The sequence below is a fragment of the Scomber japonicus genome, chromosome 5 (genome assembly GCF_027409825.1).
Source record: "Scomber japonicus isolate fScoJap1 chromosome 5, fScoJap1.pri, whole genome shotgun sequence".
Classification (NCBI taxonomy): Eukaryota; Metazoa; Chordata; class Actinopteri; order Scombriformes; family Scombridae; genus Scomber; species Scomber japonicus.
In genome coordinates, this window is record NC_070582.1 from 18933561 (window position 1) to 18949157 (window position 15597).

The 15597-nt window shown below is 43.7% G+C and overlaps 1 protein-coding gene across 1 annotated transcript in view; it reads right to left on the minus strand.

The window, feature by feature from the left end:
* iqsec3b (IQ motif and Sec7 domain ArfGEF 3b) overlaps window positions 1–15336 on the minus strand; it is a 28229-nt gene extending 12893 nt beyond the window's left edge. Inside the window, exons 1-7 of the mRNA XM_053319126.1 lie at window positions 14825–15336; window positions 10313–10387; window positions 6464–6575; window positions 5053–5454; window positions 3790–4517; window positions 2939–3100; window positions 728–850 (exon numbers count right to left, since the gene is read on the minus strand). Coding sequence (XP_053175101.1) covers window positions 728–850; window positions 2939–3100; window positions 3790–4517; window positions 5053–5454; window positions 6464–6575; window positions 10313–10387; window positions 14825–15336 — 2114 coding nt within the window. The remainder of the gene's footprint in view (window positions 1–727; window positions 851–2938; window positions 3101–3789; window positions 4518–5052; window positions 5455–6463; window positions 6576–10312; window positions 10388–14824) is intronic.
* Between the last annotated feature and the right edge of the window lie 261 nt (window positions 15337–15597).

A 15597-nucleotide genomic window follows, 5' to 3' on the forward strand; every position in this document is an offset into this window, starting at 1 on the left:
TTAATGTGCATGTGAAAATGGGTAATAGTCTGTCCCAAGCAGTGAGTAAGTGGGAATAAAAACCAGACTGATTGACTCCCCAAAGGTTAAGAGAAAGATTAATTGTTGAGCAGTGGAAAAACATGTGGATATCACACAACTGCAACTGCAACAAACCCTCAAGATTTGACTAGAAAGTGTCATCCAGAGAAGAAAGTTGTGAAATAGAGCATCTATTTTTGTCTTATGAGACACAGACTGATTGCCTGCAGCTCAGATCCCTGTTATGATTGGCTGACAATCAAACACTGCTGAGTTTAGTCAAAGGTTAGAGGCAATCAGTGTAATTTGTTAATGATACGGAGCTTTGGTCTCATCAGAGCTTGCTGCAGTGAGCTAGCAGAACCACTTAAACACTTTGCTTATACAGTTTGCCCATTAGTATGCCATTCTGGATACGTCTGCTACCCCAAGGCTGCAAGATGAGATCAGAGGAGGGTTTTTTTTTTTTTATATATATATTTAATTTATTGCAAAACATGTGAGCTTGGTTACGTGTCATTGTTTCACTTTGCATAGGTAGCCATAGGCAAAAGGTCTTTAATTTAAAAAAGTTCCCTGTGCCTGAGTGCCCTTAAAAGCCCTGCTCACTCATGTGATGGACTATTGTTGTGGGGAGTCATATTAAAGAGCCGAGCCAGAGCCTGTTAGTCAGTGAGGCCAGTTGTGAGCAAGTTGACAGTCTCACCTAAAGGCTTCGATGAGTCTCTCCACTTTCTGTGCTTCTCCCTGAACACGAACATGAGCCTGGAACTTTCTCAGGGCTTCGTCGAGCTCCATGCCTGAAAAATCCATCTCATCCACAACACAACTGTGAAGAGACAGACAGAAAGAAAGAAAACAAATGAGAAAAAGAGAGTGAGATAAAGGTTTTTAACCTTGAGTGAGTGAGTGAGTGAGTGAGTGAGTAAGTGAGTGAGTGACTAAGTGACTGAGTGAGTGAGTGAGTGAGTATGCTGTGTCCGTGCGTGTGCATGTACAACAAACTATGAGTACCCAAATCCTGATGGCAAATTCGCCTCTTACAGTCATACTTCCATTACAGAACCACTGACCTGGAAGATGCACACAGAGACAACATGTTTGCACACATATACACACACACACACACACACACACACACACACACACACACACACACACACACACACACACACACACACACGTACATACACACACACGCACTTTGTATAAACATAAATGGAGAAGAAAGGATCTGACGACAGTGCGAGATAAAAGAGGAAAAGGATGAGAAGGATGAGAGGGCGAAATAATGAAATGCAAAGAGCAAGAGGGCAAGAGAGAGGTCCTTGAAAGGCTGAGGACAGGCTGTGGCAATGAAAGTACATAAACAAGTTTGTGTATGAACATTTTGCAACCATGTGTGTAAATCTACATTGGTATTTGTGTCCATGCATGTGCCTGTGTGTCAGTGTGAGAGTAAGTGAGGGTGTGTGCTTGTGTTTGTGTGTGTATGTGTGTGTTCAGTGCAGTGACCTATTTCTACAGTCTCTGCAACAACCTCAGTAAAAAGCCCCTCTATCCTGGATCTCTGTCTACACTGGTTGGATGCAAAAAGGGTGAGCGTGAAAGCATTAAGGAAATGTGTGTTTTCATGGATGTGTTGCATTTCTGCAAGTCCTGTATGTCAAGTTTGTCTGTGTTATCATGTGTACTGTATATGTGGGGCTGGGCTCCTATAGCTAATTCTGCTTTTAGCATTTTAAAAATACCTGAATTCATTCGGTTCTAAAAAAAAATCTCTCATTTAATCTCCTCCCCTTTTTGTAGTAGCAACAAAACATCCAGGAAGTTCAGATTCATTCTTGACTTTAGAGTGGCTGACAAAAATCTTCCGAAGACTACTAAATGGACCTTGAGGTGAGATTTTGTCAAATCCAAGGCATCATTTAGTTAAGTAGCAAATAAAGATTCATAAGTCTCTCACTTTCTAGTAACCCATCAAGTCTGCTGTTGTGAATATTCATAAGTCAATTAGAAATTGTTTTTTACCACTTTTCACTTTGCAACTCCTAATAAAGGGATTTTAGTCCAGATGCTCTCCAGCTTTTATCTACAGGGTAATAGTCTATTGGAGGGTCATCTTGATTAACTAAACAGCAAACTAAAAATGCAAATAGAGTGGCATGATGTTTTGTAACCTGGCAAGCCAATAGCTGTTTTCATTAAATGGGAACTGCAGCAATGCTATACTTCCTGTGAAAATGTCTTCTGCAGCTTTCAGAAGTGAGTAAGACACGTTGACAATGCCATAGTGGTGTCTTAAGAAGACATTAGTAATGTCAGCTTGTGCTTGGAGACTACTTTATGAAAGTAAGCCTGTGTTTCAAACTGTGGATTTGTGAGTGTTTATTAGGTAAAAAGGCTCACCATAGAAACACTCGAGTTGCATTATGGGAAGTGTAGGCTCCAGCATTTTTTGTAGACTAATCAGGACATCTTGGTTGTTGCTGCTTTGACCTTAGCCATTTTCCTTTGACATTTGACTTTCGTGAGTCCCTTAACTTTATGGAAGTGAGTGAAATACAGGTAATAAATTGCTGCAATAATCCTTTAATTGCTAGTCTATAAAACATTTCTGAATGATTTATTAATATTAATTAAAATTATTTAAATTAAAAAACTAGTTCAAATTTATGAAACCTTTATAAATGATGTATTATTAGCAAGTGATACAAGGTTATTTAAAAATCTAAACTGAAAGCCATCTCCATGAGAACTGAGCAAATTCCATCTTCTCAGAACATGGACAGAACATGGAAACTCCACACAGAAGAGCCACAGCCAGCCAGTGAGTTTGAACGAAGAATGCCATGCCGCCTATGTACTGTGTGTGTAATGTATAAATGTCACCATATTCAAAAAAAGGAGGACTTACTCAAGAACGTCTCTGTTGAATTGCAGCTTGCTGTTTCCCAAGAACTCTCCAATCATCTGTCTGCTCAGGCCCTTCCTCTGCAGCAGGAAGTGAGCCACTCCAATGGCCGTGTCTGGGACGAAACCACGTGTGATCAGGAAGTGGATGCCTCTTTCTGGGTTCCTGCTCGCAGTAGCCAACAGCAGAAAGGATAGTGTTAGAGTTAACGGCATGTTTATGATGTTTATGTGCGTTCAAGCGGAGAGGTGTGTGGGCCAGAGTGAGAAAGAAAATTCTAAACACTGTATTTAAAAGGAAGGATGCTTAATGTGTGTATATGAGAGAACATGTGTGTGTGTGTAAGAGGAAGAACAGTGTAAAGAGAGAGAAGGAAAGGACAAGTGCATTCAAAGGCAAAAGCTGTTAGCTCTGGACCTCTGGATTAGACCCACTGTCACTGATGCATATGAGTTAATTTACTTTAATTTGCATTAACTAATAATAAGTGCAGGCCAACCGTGGACTCTATTTATAGGAACTGAGAGGCTTTCACATTGTCCATGGCCTCCTTGACTGCTTCTCCTCTTCAACCACATTTTCCCTCTTTTCCTCTCTTTGTCTCGTACCCCCCTCTCTATCTTCACCTCTTTTTTTTCATTGACATCACATCTCAAGATGCCACTGAACAGGCTGCTCCACTCAACAATCACCAACACTAATGAGCAGATCCTTAGAGCAGTTTGCCGGGCTATAGGGGATTTGTTAGACATGAACAGTAATAAGTGTACTTTGAACACAGAGCCAGAAGCTGCAGAAATAATTTACATTTTTCTATGTGCAGAAGCATGTGTGAGTGTTGTCTGGTCACTCACACATTGAAGAGGTTGAGTCCTATACGGTACAGGCGTTTGCGGTGTGTGTCTGTGGACAGGGTTGGCGAGCGGCAGGAAGCTGGGTCCTGGCAGCGATCTCTAGGCAGAGAAACGACCAGGGCCTGCAGGGCCTCAGGGCTCGGTCCTCCTGGGATCTGTTGAGGATGAGTATAGTGGTACTGCTGGTACTGGGTGTAGATCTGGGCAGGCTGCTGGTTAGACTGGGCTGCGGAGATGGAAGTAGACGTAGAGGTAGAAGTGGAGGTGGACTCCAGTCTGTCTGAGCTGCTCTCCCCCTCTGTCCCTCCTCCTCCCGGACCTGGCACTGCCGATCCCCTCCTGGATCCTGGATCAATCTTTTCCAGCTCCTCACTGGGAGGAGGTGCGGGAAAATCTGGCTCTGCACCCTCTGCCAACTGGCCATCTCCTCCTCCAGCTGTCCCACTAACAGAGGTCTTCCTATTACCGGGCTCTCCTCCACCTGTGTTACCCAGAGAGGTGGTTGTCGTGGTGGTAGCAGAAGAGATGGTGTAGGAGCTATTGCTGTCAATGTGAACAGTGACATCCCTGAAGGCCATGAGCAGCGAACTGGCACTGCGGGGCAGACAAGCACTCTCAGCAGCTGCACGAAGGGCCCCAGGGTCCATCAGTAGGCCCTTCCCCTCTCCACCTTCCGACAAGCTCCAACCACGAAGGGCATCATCAATTGACTGGGCCAAGGAGTGCAGCTGCAAATATGAAAAACAATGCTTTTCTTTAGGTCAATGGACATGATTCGTGTGTAGAAAAGTAAAGTGTGTGATACCAGCAGTTGCTAATGAGTAGCTATTTATAAACCAGGATAAATTTAGGTAAACAGATGGTGGACCATGACATTAAATGAAACTGCCTAACAAGCCAGTTGAGACAGCCCCGTATAATTTAGTTGAAGCAGATACAATGTAGATATAAGGCCTTGTTACAGCTGATTATTTGCTCTTTGCACAGGTGAGGGTAGGATTCAAAGGCAGGGAGGTTAGAGTTGGAAAATGGTGTCACTTGTCAGTGGCATATTTACATCTTAATGGTTTGTCAAAACATTACTATGAATACTGGGCTTCGATTGGAAAATGTATCCAGCGTTCGTTAGATTTCACATTGAAATAATAGACATAAAACTACATTTATAGAATTTTTTTCCTGGACCATTTTGGATCCCTACTCAGAATAAAGTGCGTGGGAACTGTAACATTGAATAAAACCAGGTATGAGTACAGCACTAACTTGTTCAGAGAAGCAGTCCTCCAGCTGTGTGAGTGTCTGTCCAGGAGTCGTAGCTGGAGCTGGGCCTGGGCCAGCGGAAGAAGCAGCTGCTGGGGCAGATGCAGGAGAAGGAGGCAGAGAGGTGGAGCGACACGGAGGCGGAGGTGGTGTTTTGGAGCGCAAAGGTATCTGTCCTCCTCCCGGATGTAGACTGTAACTATGTCTCTGGGTAGCGTTCCTGTTTTGGCCTGAAGGGCTGGGATGGCGCAGTGAGATCCGGCGGGGCAACTTGCTCTCCGACAGCGAGTTACGGATCTTTTGGAAGTTCTTGCTAAGTTGGTACTGACGGAAAGCTGTCTGGATACGACGGGCGGCCCGCCTCGCTATTAGATGGCCTCCATACTTCTGCTCCAGCTCCTCTATCTGGGGATATGAAGAGAGTGAGGGGGAGTGAGTTTAAATATCAAACATGTTTACAAGGCTCCGAGTCTCACTGAAGACACTTCAAGAGTGATATTGCAAAGCACACAGGCACCACTGAAAAATATTTATTAACAGCAGACAAATATCATGTTGCCATTTTGTGCCCATGTCTACAAAAGATCAAAATACTTTGAGCAATGACTGGGTCATGAAATACAGCCAAAGTAAACATCATCTATCATCATTCAACAGATAGTGGCTGAAGGGCCATGGGAAGGAGGATGGATCGACTGTGACAAAGGTGCTGCTGCAAAAAATGAACAGAAAAGTAAAAACCTGCACAAGCCTATACTTGTGCTGCTTGTTGGCAGAGCCCAAAATCTCAGCTTCCTCCAGAATTTGTCCCTAGTATATTTTCATTGCATGAGGGAGAGATGAAGGAAAGGGAAGCAAGGAAAAAGAGACAGAGAGGGAGAAAAAAAGGAGGACAGCCTCACATGCGTCTGGGTGTGTGTCTGCACTCTGCACACACAGGAAAGCACGTCAACAGAAATTGCACACAAACACACACATACACACACACATACAACAGAAGCACACACTCGTATAGACACACAAGCTCACATTGCAGAGGCAATAGCAGTAGCAACAGAAGACCCTTCAGCAGTTTGCTATGAGAAATAAAGACATCTCCAGCCGCCAGAAGCAGTTATTTACTGTTGCCATGACAACCTAGCATTCTCCCTAGTTCCTCTCGCTGTGGCAGTGGAAACACTGGTGCTCCTTTTCATGTCAACAGAGACGGAAATAGATCTAAATGGGAATCTTTTTGTCACACAAGATATAATGTCAAATGATCATCCTTTCACCCTCTTGACATGCACACACCAACTCACACTGAAGGAGGTGGAGGAGTCATCATTCGCTCTGTCCCAAACACACACAAACACAGAAACACACACACACACCTGAAAGTGCAGTTACACCTCACATTTTGAGAAAGACTTACCTGTTTGTTTTTATTCTCCAGGGTGATCTCATACTCGCTGGGTCCCTCCCTCTTGGTTCCCTCAACTTCTCCACCAGAGGAAGTTCCATCCTCTAGGCTCAGCATCTGTCCCCTGCCACGGAAATAAGAGCAGAAAAGCTATCAGTCCTCCTTCCTGACCTCCAAAACTCTGCCGTTATCGCAGTGGCAGGTCATCAACTATGTGGAGTGTGAAGAGGTTCATGAGGGAAGCAGCAGGTGGAGAGTGATGTGTGACTGTGGTGGCTCAGGGCACGCTTTATGTGTCCAGCTCTGTTTCATCAGATTTGTGGCTCCACTGCAGGTTGCAGGAGAGAAACTCTAAAATTGTCACCAGCATAAAAAGACTGTTTACATTACAGATTTTTGCCATATCCTTTCATCATTTGACTATTGCCTATATAGTAAAACCCAAAAGGTTTAAGCTGTAGCAGGGCTGCAAGTAACAATATTTTCATTAAACTGTTTTACAATTAATCAATTTGGTAAAAGAGGAAAAGCAGCAGTAACTCACATTGTGGGTTTAATTGATCAGTTGTAAATGTGGTTGATTCATTTTCTGCCACTCAGTCAGTTTTACTAATTGTTTCAGCCGACATCTGCAATGAGCAGTAAACAGAGGTTTTGGAGCTCACAGCCAGTGTAATTTACACGCCTATCAAAGGCAATTTATAGCATAAAATAATGATCATGCAATGGACACTATGTTTTACTATATTATTATTATATTATTGATATTTTGATGACAACGAGATCTTTGTCAGACCCTGCTAACCCCTGTCACAACAAGAACACAACAAGCAATATACATACAAAAGTAGTCATCACTCAGGTTTCTATCTGCATAATTAGACATTGATCTGCTCCGAGACCAATCAAAGCAGAATAACACTGTCTGATACTCCAGGATTTTGACAATAAATTTAATTGGAGGGTCATTTTGGACTCAGAACTTGAAACAAAGTTCCACTAGATAAAAGCTGATGTGTTACCATGGCAATTACATCATTAGGATGTTGGTGGCAGCTGTAATGAAAGGCCTAGCGCACTGCGTCTGCTGCATAGAAATAAAAAAATACTATTTTATGCAGTTTTTCTGCTGCTGTATGATTACAGTACAAGGAGGAAGAGCTCAAAAACACTGGAAGTATTGCAAGACAATAACAGACAATATCTTATATATCAAACATGACTTGAAACAAAATTAGAGGAATAACCAAATCAGACTCTGCGGATATTTTACAAACACTTCTTTAATACCTGCAGAAGCGGTAAGCAGTGACAAAACAAAAATATATTTAAAGTCAGAATCAATCTGTCTCAGGACTCTTTTCCTGTTTTCGTGTGTGTGCGTGCTTGTGTGCGTGTGTGTGTGTGTGTGCGTGTGTGTGTGTGTGTGTGTGTGTGTGCTTGTGTGCGTGTGCGTGTGTGTGTGTGTGGACTAACAGCACTCACTTCCTCTAATAAAGTGTCCTATCCTCCTTCTTTAATCCCAGATCCTGTCCACAGATGGAACAATGTTCTTTTAAATGATGGCATTATCAAAATTCTGATGAAAGCTATACAAGCCTTACCAGAGCAAATTACTACCATGACACAGCAAAAAGTGTTCTTTCTCTCCAAGTTCTGTTGTCGACAACTTCAGTTTTATTCATTTTGAAGAATATCTTATGGCCAAAGTCTGACTAAGATAGACTAATGTAGCATAGAGATGAAACCCTAAGAGGTTCTATTATCGGGTGCAGTTATGTTAGAATGTGCATGATGCTGTGTCCTCCAACCCAATAATGCTTACTCTAATCATTTTCACATGAGGTGGACCAGTACTAAACAAGTCTGGGGAGAATAAAAATCCTGCTCATGGTTAAATAATGAGTTAATATCCAAAGTTCTTCGTTGTTTTCTTCGATTGCATTGAAAGCAACTATTTGGTGTCCCCAGTCAAAAGTCAGATAAAGGGCAGAGGAGCTGGTCATATTTTTAAATGAGATAAATCGCCTGAGCGAGAGAGACAGAGAGAGAGAGAGGGAGAGAGACACAGAGAGAGAGAGAGAGAGTGGGCCGGAGCAAAAAAGGGAAGAGAGTGGAGCCAGAGGAATGACAGAGATGGAAACACAGAGAGAGAAAACAGGAAGATACAGAGAGTGTGTTGGTGTGTGCATGCTGGAGGCTGTCTCTTTCGAAAACTCTATTAAAACACTGCCATGCCCCAGCGCTGCATCAGAATACATTAGAGTACATTAGAATACATTAGAGGATTTAAAAGCAAGACTTGAGCTATTAATGCATCTGGACAGCAAAAGCCTCCATAATGATATGGGCGCTATACACTGCTCTCTATCTGACACACACACACTCACATACACGGCAATGAACACACCGGGCACACACTCACAGTCTCTACCTGCCTGTGTGATGTCATAGTGGAAGAGAAATGAACATCTGTCGAATCACATCACTCAAGGTCCCAAAGAGGCTTACAGTACTGTACAACCACACACAGAGAGAGGCTGAGAAGAGGAGAGAAAAGGCACGGCATGTTAGGCTACAGGCAGATCTCATAACGTCTCGAGGGAGGTTTGTGTGCTCGGATGGATTCATAGGATGACAGTGTGTAAAGGTGGTGTGGGTTTGCAGCCACCAGGCACACACAACTTCATGTGATGATAATGATGAGCTACAGCGTTACATGGCTCCTCTACATCTCATCATCTCAGCTGGCTGTCCAATGCCGCTGTGTCATTAGCCCATCCAATCAGGACTGTATGTGGGTGTAGGAGTTAAGTCATCAGATCAGAGAGAAGAGAGCAATTCCAGCTAGACAGATGGTGATATTAATAAAAAACAGAATGAGAGAGGGCTTGATAGGGAGGGATAAGATAGTAATAATAGTGGTAAGATGATTAACAAAGACATGGGCTTCCAGGAGACGTATAAATAATGAGTAGAGGTGCATACAGAAATAAACAACTCAAGGGTGTAGAATATCACAGCAGATGAAGAGACAGGAAAAGTGAAGGTGACTGGGAAAGACTAGATTTGGAAACTGAGTACAGAGGATTAAAAGATGGGATCAATTCTGGAGGAGGGAGGGCAAACTGTAATCATTGAGAAACATGACCAAATCAGCTTTTCAGAGTTGAAAACAGCTCATTCAACCATCCCCAAGTGAAACGTCATGCATTCACATGCCTCCACCCACACGTGCAAAAAAAAAAAAAAAAAAAAAAACATGAACAAATTCATACAACAAAACAGACAACCAGCCCATGCAGAAACAGACGGCAAAAGTGGCTACAGCAGATTCTCAAAGTCAACACTTTTATTCTGCGGTTACTATGGTAGTGGTAGCCGTTGCGTCATTCCTGGGTTGCCATGGGCGCTTTTATAGTGGCAATATCAGCTCAAACCCCCTCCCCTCTCCTACTCTCCCCCCTTCCCCCACTGCCTCTTCTTTCTGTCATTTTCTATACCTACGTTACCCTTGAGGCTGTAAACTAGAGGTTTGTTACAGAGCATTTAACTCTCACACGCAGTGGATGCACTGTAGCTTCAGTGACCGCAGGCTCAACGTGTATATAAATACACCAATTCGCACTCACATACATTACTGTGCACACACTAACAAGCATGATCAAAAAGCTTGTTAAGCCTTGATGCCTGAGTGTGGACATGACTCAGTTGGATGACACACACGTGTACAGATAGTTAGATAGATATATTTACAGACACAGAAACTCTTCAGTGGTTGAAGGAGCACACTGTAAGAACTAAGGAGGAAAAACAGGAAAAAATGAAAGCGTCTGTGATTGGTGGTTAAGTCACTCTTACCCAGATGAGCCAGTGGTGTCGACCTCTGGATGCTCAGGGGCGGGGCAACAAAACTGATGCAGAACGGTCTCACTCCTGCAGGACAGACAAGAGAGGAGGAGAGGTAAGCAAGGGGAGAGAAATGAAATAGGAGAGGTCGACAGAATTGGTAGGACAGCGTAACATTCAGTAATTATTGGTTGTTGTTAGCTATTTGCTTTGTTGCCTCCTTCAGCTCATTCTTAGCCCAACATCCCAAAAGATCCTGAAGAGGCTCTCATTAGACTCTTCTGGATTATTTCCATGGTTTCTGTTTACAATTTGGCACTGATCCCGGGGTACATACCCTATGTAGGTCAATCCAAGGCTGAGAACGCTTACAATGTGTGAGTGTATTTATGTTTGTGCGTGCCCCTCTCCAATCCATCAGAGCAGTGGTGATTTAGAAGAATTCCCAAAAACCCAAATCTGGACAAATGGTAACACTTTCTCTCTTTAAGTTTGCTTTTTTAATTTCTCTTGCATTTTAATGTTACCAAGACACGTCATGTGTAAGCTGGTGCATAGATCAACCCTTTGACTTTCTGGTTGCTGGATTACTTCCACTACCAGCCATAAAAATGAGCATGATCATGACTTTAAATAACGTTTTAGAGATACATTGTTTCAGAGGTGTGGAGGCCAGCATAGGTTTCTTACATAAGTCCAAAGCATTCAGATGAATGAATTTCTTGGTTACGCTACAGTAAGTCTTCTGACCTGTGTTCAGCATATTGCAAGTGACACAGACCCACACTGACAGGCAGTCAGAGTTATTGCAAGCCTCAGAGTGACAGTCCGAGCTATAAAAAGCCTCCTTTTCACAGCAACTTCAACAGACTTAAAGGGACACTGTTTTTTAAATTATTATTAATACCTCCAATCAACACTGCTCACACTCGGTTTCTATTAATAATACTCCTCCATCTGTTGTAACACTCACCCAACCACTGACACCCCACACACAGATCAGCAAGCAAACATACTGTATACATGAATAATACGTTTTCCATTTAGCAGCATCTCTGCAGTTGTTTACAACCATGGTGTTGAAACTTTGAAAGCCCCTTGGAGTCTGAGATGAGATCCTAAGCACAGTACCCATGCTGCCGTAATGGAGGGACGGTAGTTTTAAAATCCTTCACATTTTCTTCAGAAATGATGTTTATGCAGTAATTCTCTTAGAAGACAAGAAAGCAATTTCTTTTCTTTCTGTTAACAACTCCTGGGGGCTTTAAAAAATCTCTATAAACGATTATGTCACATCTCAATATTCATTTTCCAAAATGATATTTTTTATGGTGCTGCTATTTTTGTCTCACACAGGATCATAAAACCTGATAAAAATAAAGTGAAGTCCAGCACCTGTAATTAGTCAAGTTCATTAACACCAGTCAGTCAGACTCATCTCTCATGCATGCAACTGAATCTTTTCAAACATGCTAATCAATGTACAGTATTACTGTATGATGGTGCTTAACAAGGCAAAATAAGTGTTATGTAATGCACAGGAAAATGAAATCATGTGGACAAATGAAAGGTTTATTTACTGCAAACTGTCAGCACTGAGTTTATCAGTAGAATAATGTTTTGGTTATGGCCTTTTTGGCATCTGATTTGTCTTTAGACATCTTTATACTAAAGTGGCATGCTGTAACAACCAATCAAAAATGGAGCAAATCTTAAATATCTGAGACAAATTCGACATCAATTATTGAATAAAAACAACACCTTCAAAATTAGACAAACAATATATGTTAAAAATCTGTGCAAAACAAATGAAGATGAAGAAAAAAAGGAAATTGATTCTTTTCTTTTAAAAAGATTAGGTGAGACAAGAGCAACAAGAGAAGTTCAAACAGGGGATAGGGGGGGAGGAGATCATAGCTTAAGGCCAAAATGTGAAATCTGTAGAACAGCAAAACTTGTTCCTGTTCACCATCAATATGAGAGATGAATTATTTTGTCAGACTAATATAAAACAGCTTGACTCTGCTCAGTTTGGTTTGGTCATGCAGTGAGGAAGAGGCCAGGCTGCTTGGGTCCCTTAGTGCACAAACATACAGCCACACAGCCACACACACACACACACACACACACACACACACACACACACACACACACACACACACACACACACACACACACACAGGCACACAGGCACACGCACACGCACTCTATCCATCTGTCTGCACAAGACACACACACATAATGGCCATCCACATCCGACAACGGTTACAAAGAGAACAGGTGAATATTTTAAGAGTACATGCCTCCTGCTGTCGGCCTGTGTTCTCTCTTGCTGGGCCCCGTCCTCCCTCTCACTATCCCTCTCCTTTTTTCCTGCTTTGTAAGAGTACTTTAAATACAGTGCTTTTCATCGGCTAGTATCCAGTAGAGAGTGTAAAAGAAATCGGGGGAAAAGGAGGACGCTTAACATGCAACAAGACTGGCTACATTTGTAATATGGTTTCAAAAAATGATGCCAGTACATTGTGTGCGCCTTCCACTGTGCCACAGGACGCCACAATCTGTCCCTCAGTTGTCCCTCAACCTATCTGTTTGTCCACCAGCAAGATAGATAAACCAAGGAGACATGAACCTGTGCACTGAACCTCCCCCCCGTTTTTTTTTCTTCTTCTGGTCCATTCCACTGTCAGCCTCAAGCTCCTTCCTCTAGACACCTCCAAGGGCTCCATCAAAGGCAACGACTGAGAATGCATCTTTCTCTTTTTCTGTCTCTCTCTCTGCCTTTCTCTCTCCTGAGAATGGCTGATTACCGTTCGCTCCATGGGCTAAGTGGGGCAGATCGGAGGCTCAGCTGGAGAGAGAGACAGAGAATGAGTGGAGGAGAGGAGAGGATCTTTTCTCTACCTCCATAGGCACATCCACGTGCATTGTCAATGTATACAACAATGTAAAGCACACAAACACACAGAGGCAACACTGCGCAACATATGCCGTTTAACTGTAATGTAAAGGAAATTGGGCTCTATAGGGTTAGATAAACATTCAGATTCATGCATGCAGTAAAACGTGTGAAAGAAAGCAAGTGTGTGCCCCTTGCCAACACGTGCGCCTACACTAAACAGGATGCACGCAGACATACAGTATGCACCAAAGCACACATGTTTGTAGCTCAGAAACACTGTAACACACACAAGTCACTGAAAACAGGAATAGCACAGGGCAGCTCTGATCTCCAGTCAGCTGCAGACAGGATGCAGCAGGCAATCACAGCGAGGTGAATCCTCTAAAAATGCAAGTGAAAGCCTCGCCTCCCCCTCATCTGCTTGGTCTGCCAGGAGCAACAGTAGAAATGATGTGTTAAGCACATGCTGGCCTCATCCAGAAAGACTTAAAATCAATGAGAAAGTGAGAGTGTGGTGTTGCATTCAAGGACGCACATCAGCAGCCACAGAGACAGGAAAGCTAATATAAACCAGGAGCCCCACAAGAACTGTCTAATCAACTGGTGGATGCTGGAAGTGTAAGGCCTGACAGGTGAAACATTTGCTACTCAAACTATTCCTTTTCTCTGTATCCCTTTTTGCACTCCTCTGCTCTTCTCAACTCCTGCTCTGTTCTGTGTTGCTTTGCTCAGTGGGGGTGGAGTCCCAGAGAGACCAATCAGGACTCCTGCTGGGATACAACTTATGAACAGAACACACACATACACATGCAGAAGGAGAAAAAGAGAGAAGGATGGGTTTTCTCTCATTAGGTGATGTGCTGATGTACTATGAGGCTCTGGTGCCAAGCAGGGGGTGGTGGTGGTGGTGGTGGTGGTGGTAGTGTGTGTGTGTGTGTGTGTGTGTGTATGACTGTGTGCACGTGTGTCTCATCTAACACAGCAACATCAGAGGCCTCAGAGGTCCTGTGAGAATTCCCAGATCCCGTGCAGTAATTAATAGAGAAACCCAGCACCATGGACAGCGACCCGCGGTGTCTCATCATCACACGTGAAGCATTGACCGCTGCCTGAGTGTGTGTTCTCAGCACACACACACACACACACACACACACACACACACACAGAGAGAGAGAGAGAGGGGGAGAGAGAGAGAGAGAGAGAGAGAGGCCTACAGCTGTTTGTTATGTAATGATCCAGTGATCGTGATCCAGTTTCTCATTTAAATAATCTACCTCTTCTTCTTCTGGCTCAGTCCTGAGCAGACACACACAGCAGACAATTTGAATTCTGCAAGCGCCGTCTTCATTAATTAAACGCTTCTCAATCTGCAGGGCACGCACATGCGCGTGTACGTTCCATAATTATTCAGTTTTAGACAAAAATACTATGAAGAATTTAAAAAGGCAACTATAACCAAGGTAAGAAATACATTTAAGCTGTGGGTCGATATTGCAGAAATTTCAATAAGAATTTTCCCATTTTAATACATTTTGAAAAATACATGAAACCTTATGTTTGCATGCACAACAGACTTACTATTAGACTCTATTACGACAAACACATACATATAACATACTCACTCGGATTTCTTAGTCAGGGCCAAGGATCGACAAAGGGTTGTCGAGGTCATCGGAACCAAAGAGCGGCAGCTGGCGCAACTTCCACCGTTTTCTGGGTCACTTTCAACCGGGGAAACCATGGAAGGGTCGGCCGGGACCAGCTGCATGTCTCCAGGGTCCATAGGTTGTGGAGGCGATGGCTGGACCGCCGGAGCCGCCTCAACCGGTGCTGCTGGAGGCGCATGTTCTGGCAGGGACCCCGCACTAGGGTCCTGAGGGTGGTGGTGATGATGAAGACAGCTGGGGTCGGGGTGATGATGATGATGGTGGTGGTGATGGTAAGGATGCTGCTGTTGTACCCTGACGTCCCGCAGGTGCCTGTTCTCGCCGATGAGCTCGTCCACCCGCCGGTCCAGCTCCTCTATCCGGCAGCGCTGAGTCTGGATGAGACTCTGCTGGTTCTGGACGATGGTGGTGAGTTCCCGCAGGTACAGAATCGCCTGCACCGGGTTTTCCAGCAGGCTGGAGCTCATCATATCCAACACAAGAAGAGGGATGAGAGGGATAATAAAAAAAGAAGCTGAAATGACGGATGGAGGACTGTGGCACAAAAATATCCTTGAGCGCAAATGAGAAGGTAAGATGTCCTTCCACTCTCCTCTTCTTGATTTTGCTCGGTTGTGAATGAGCACCGACCGAGCTATCCTCCGCTTCTCCGGTCGTTTCCCTCCCTCCCGCGCTCTCTCTCTCACTGCGCTGAGTGGTGCTGATGAGAGGAGCCAGATCCAGATGTG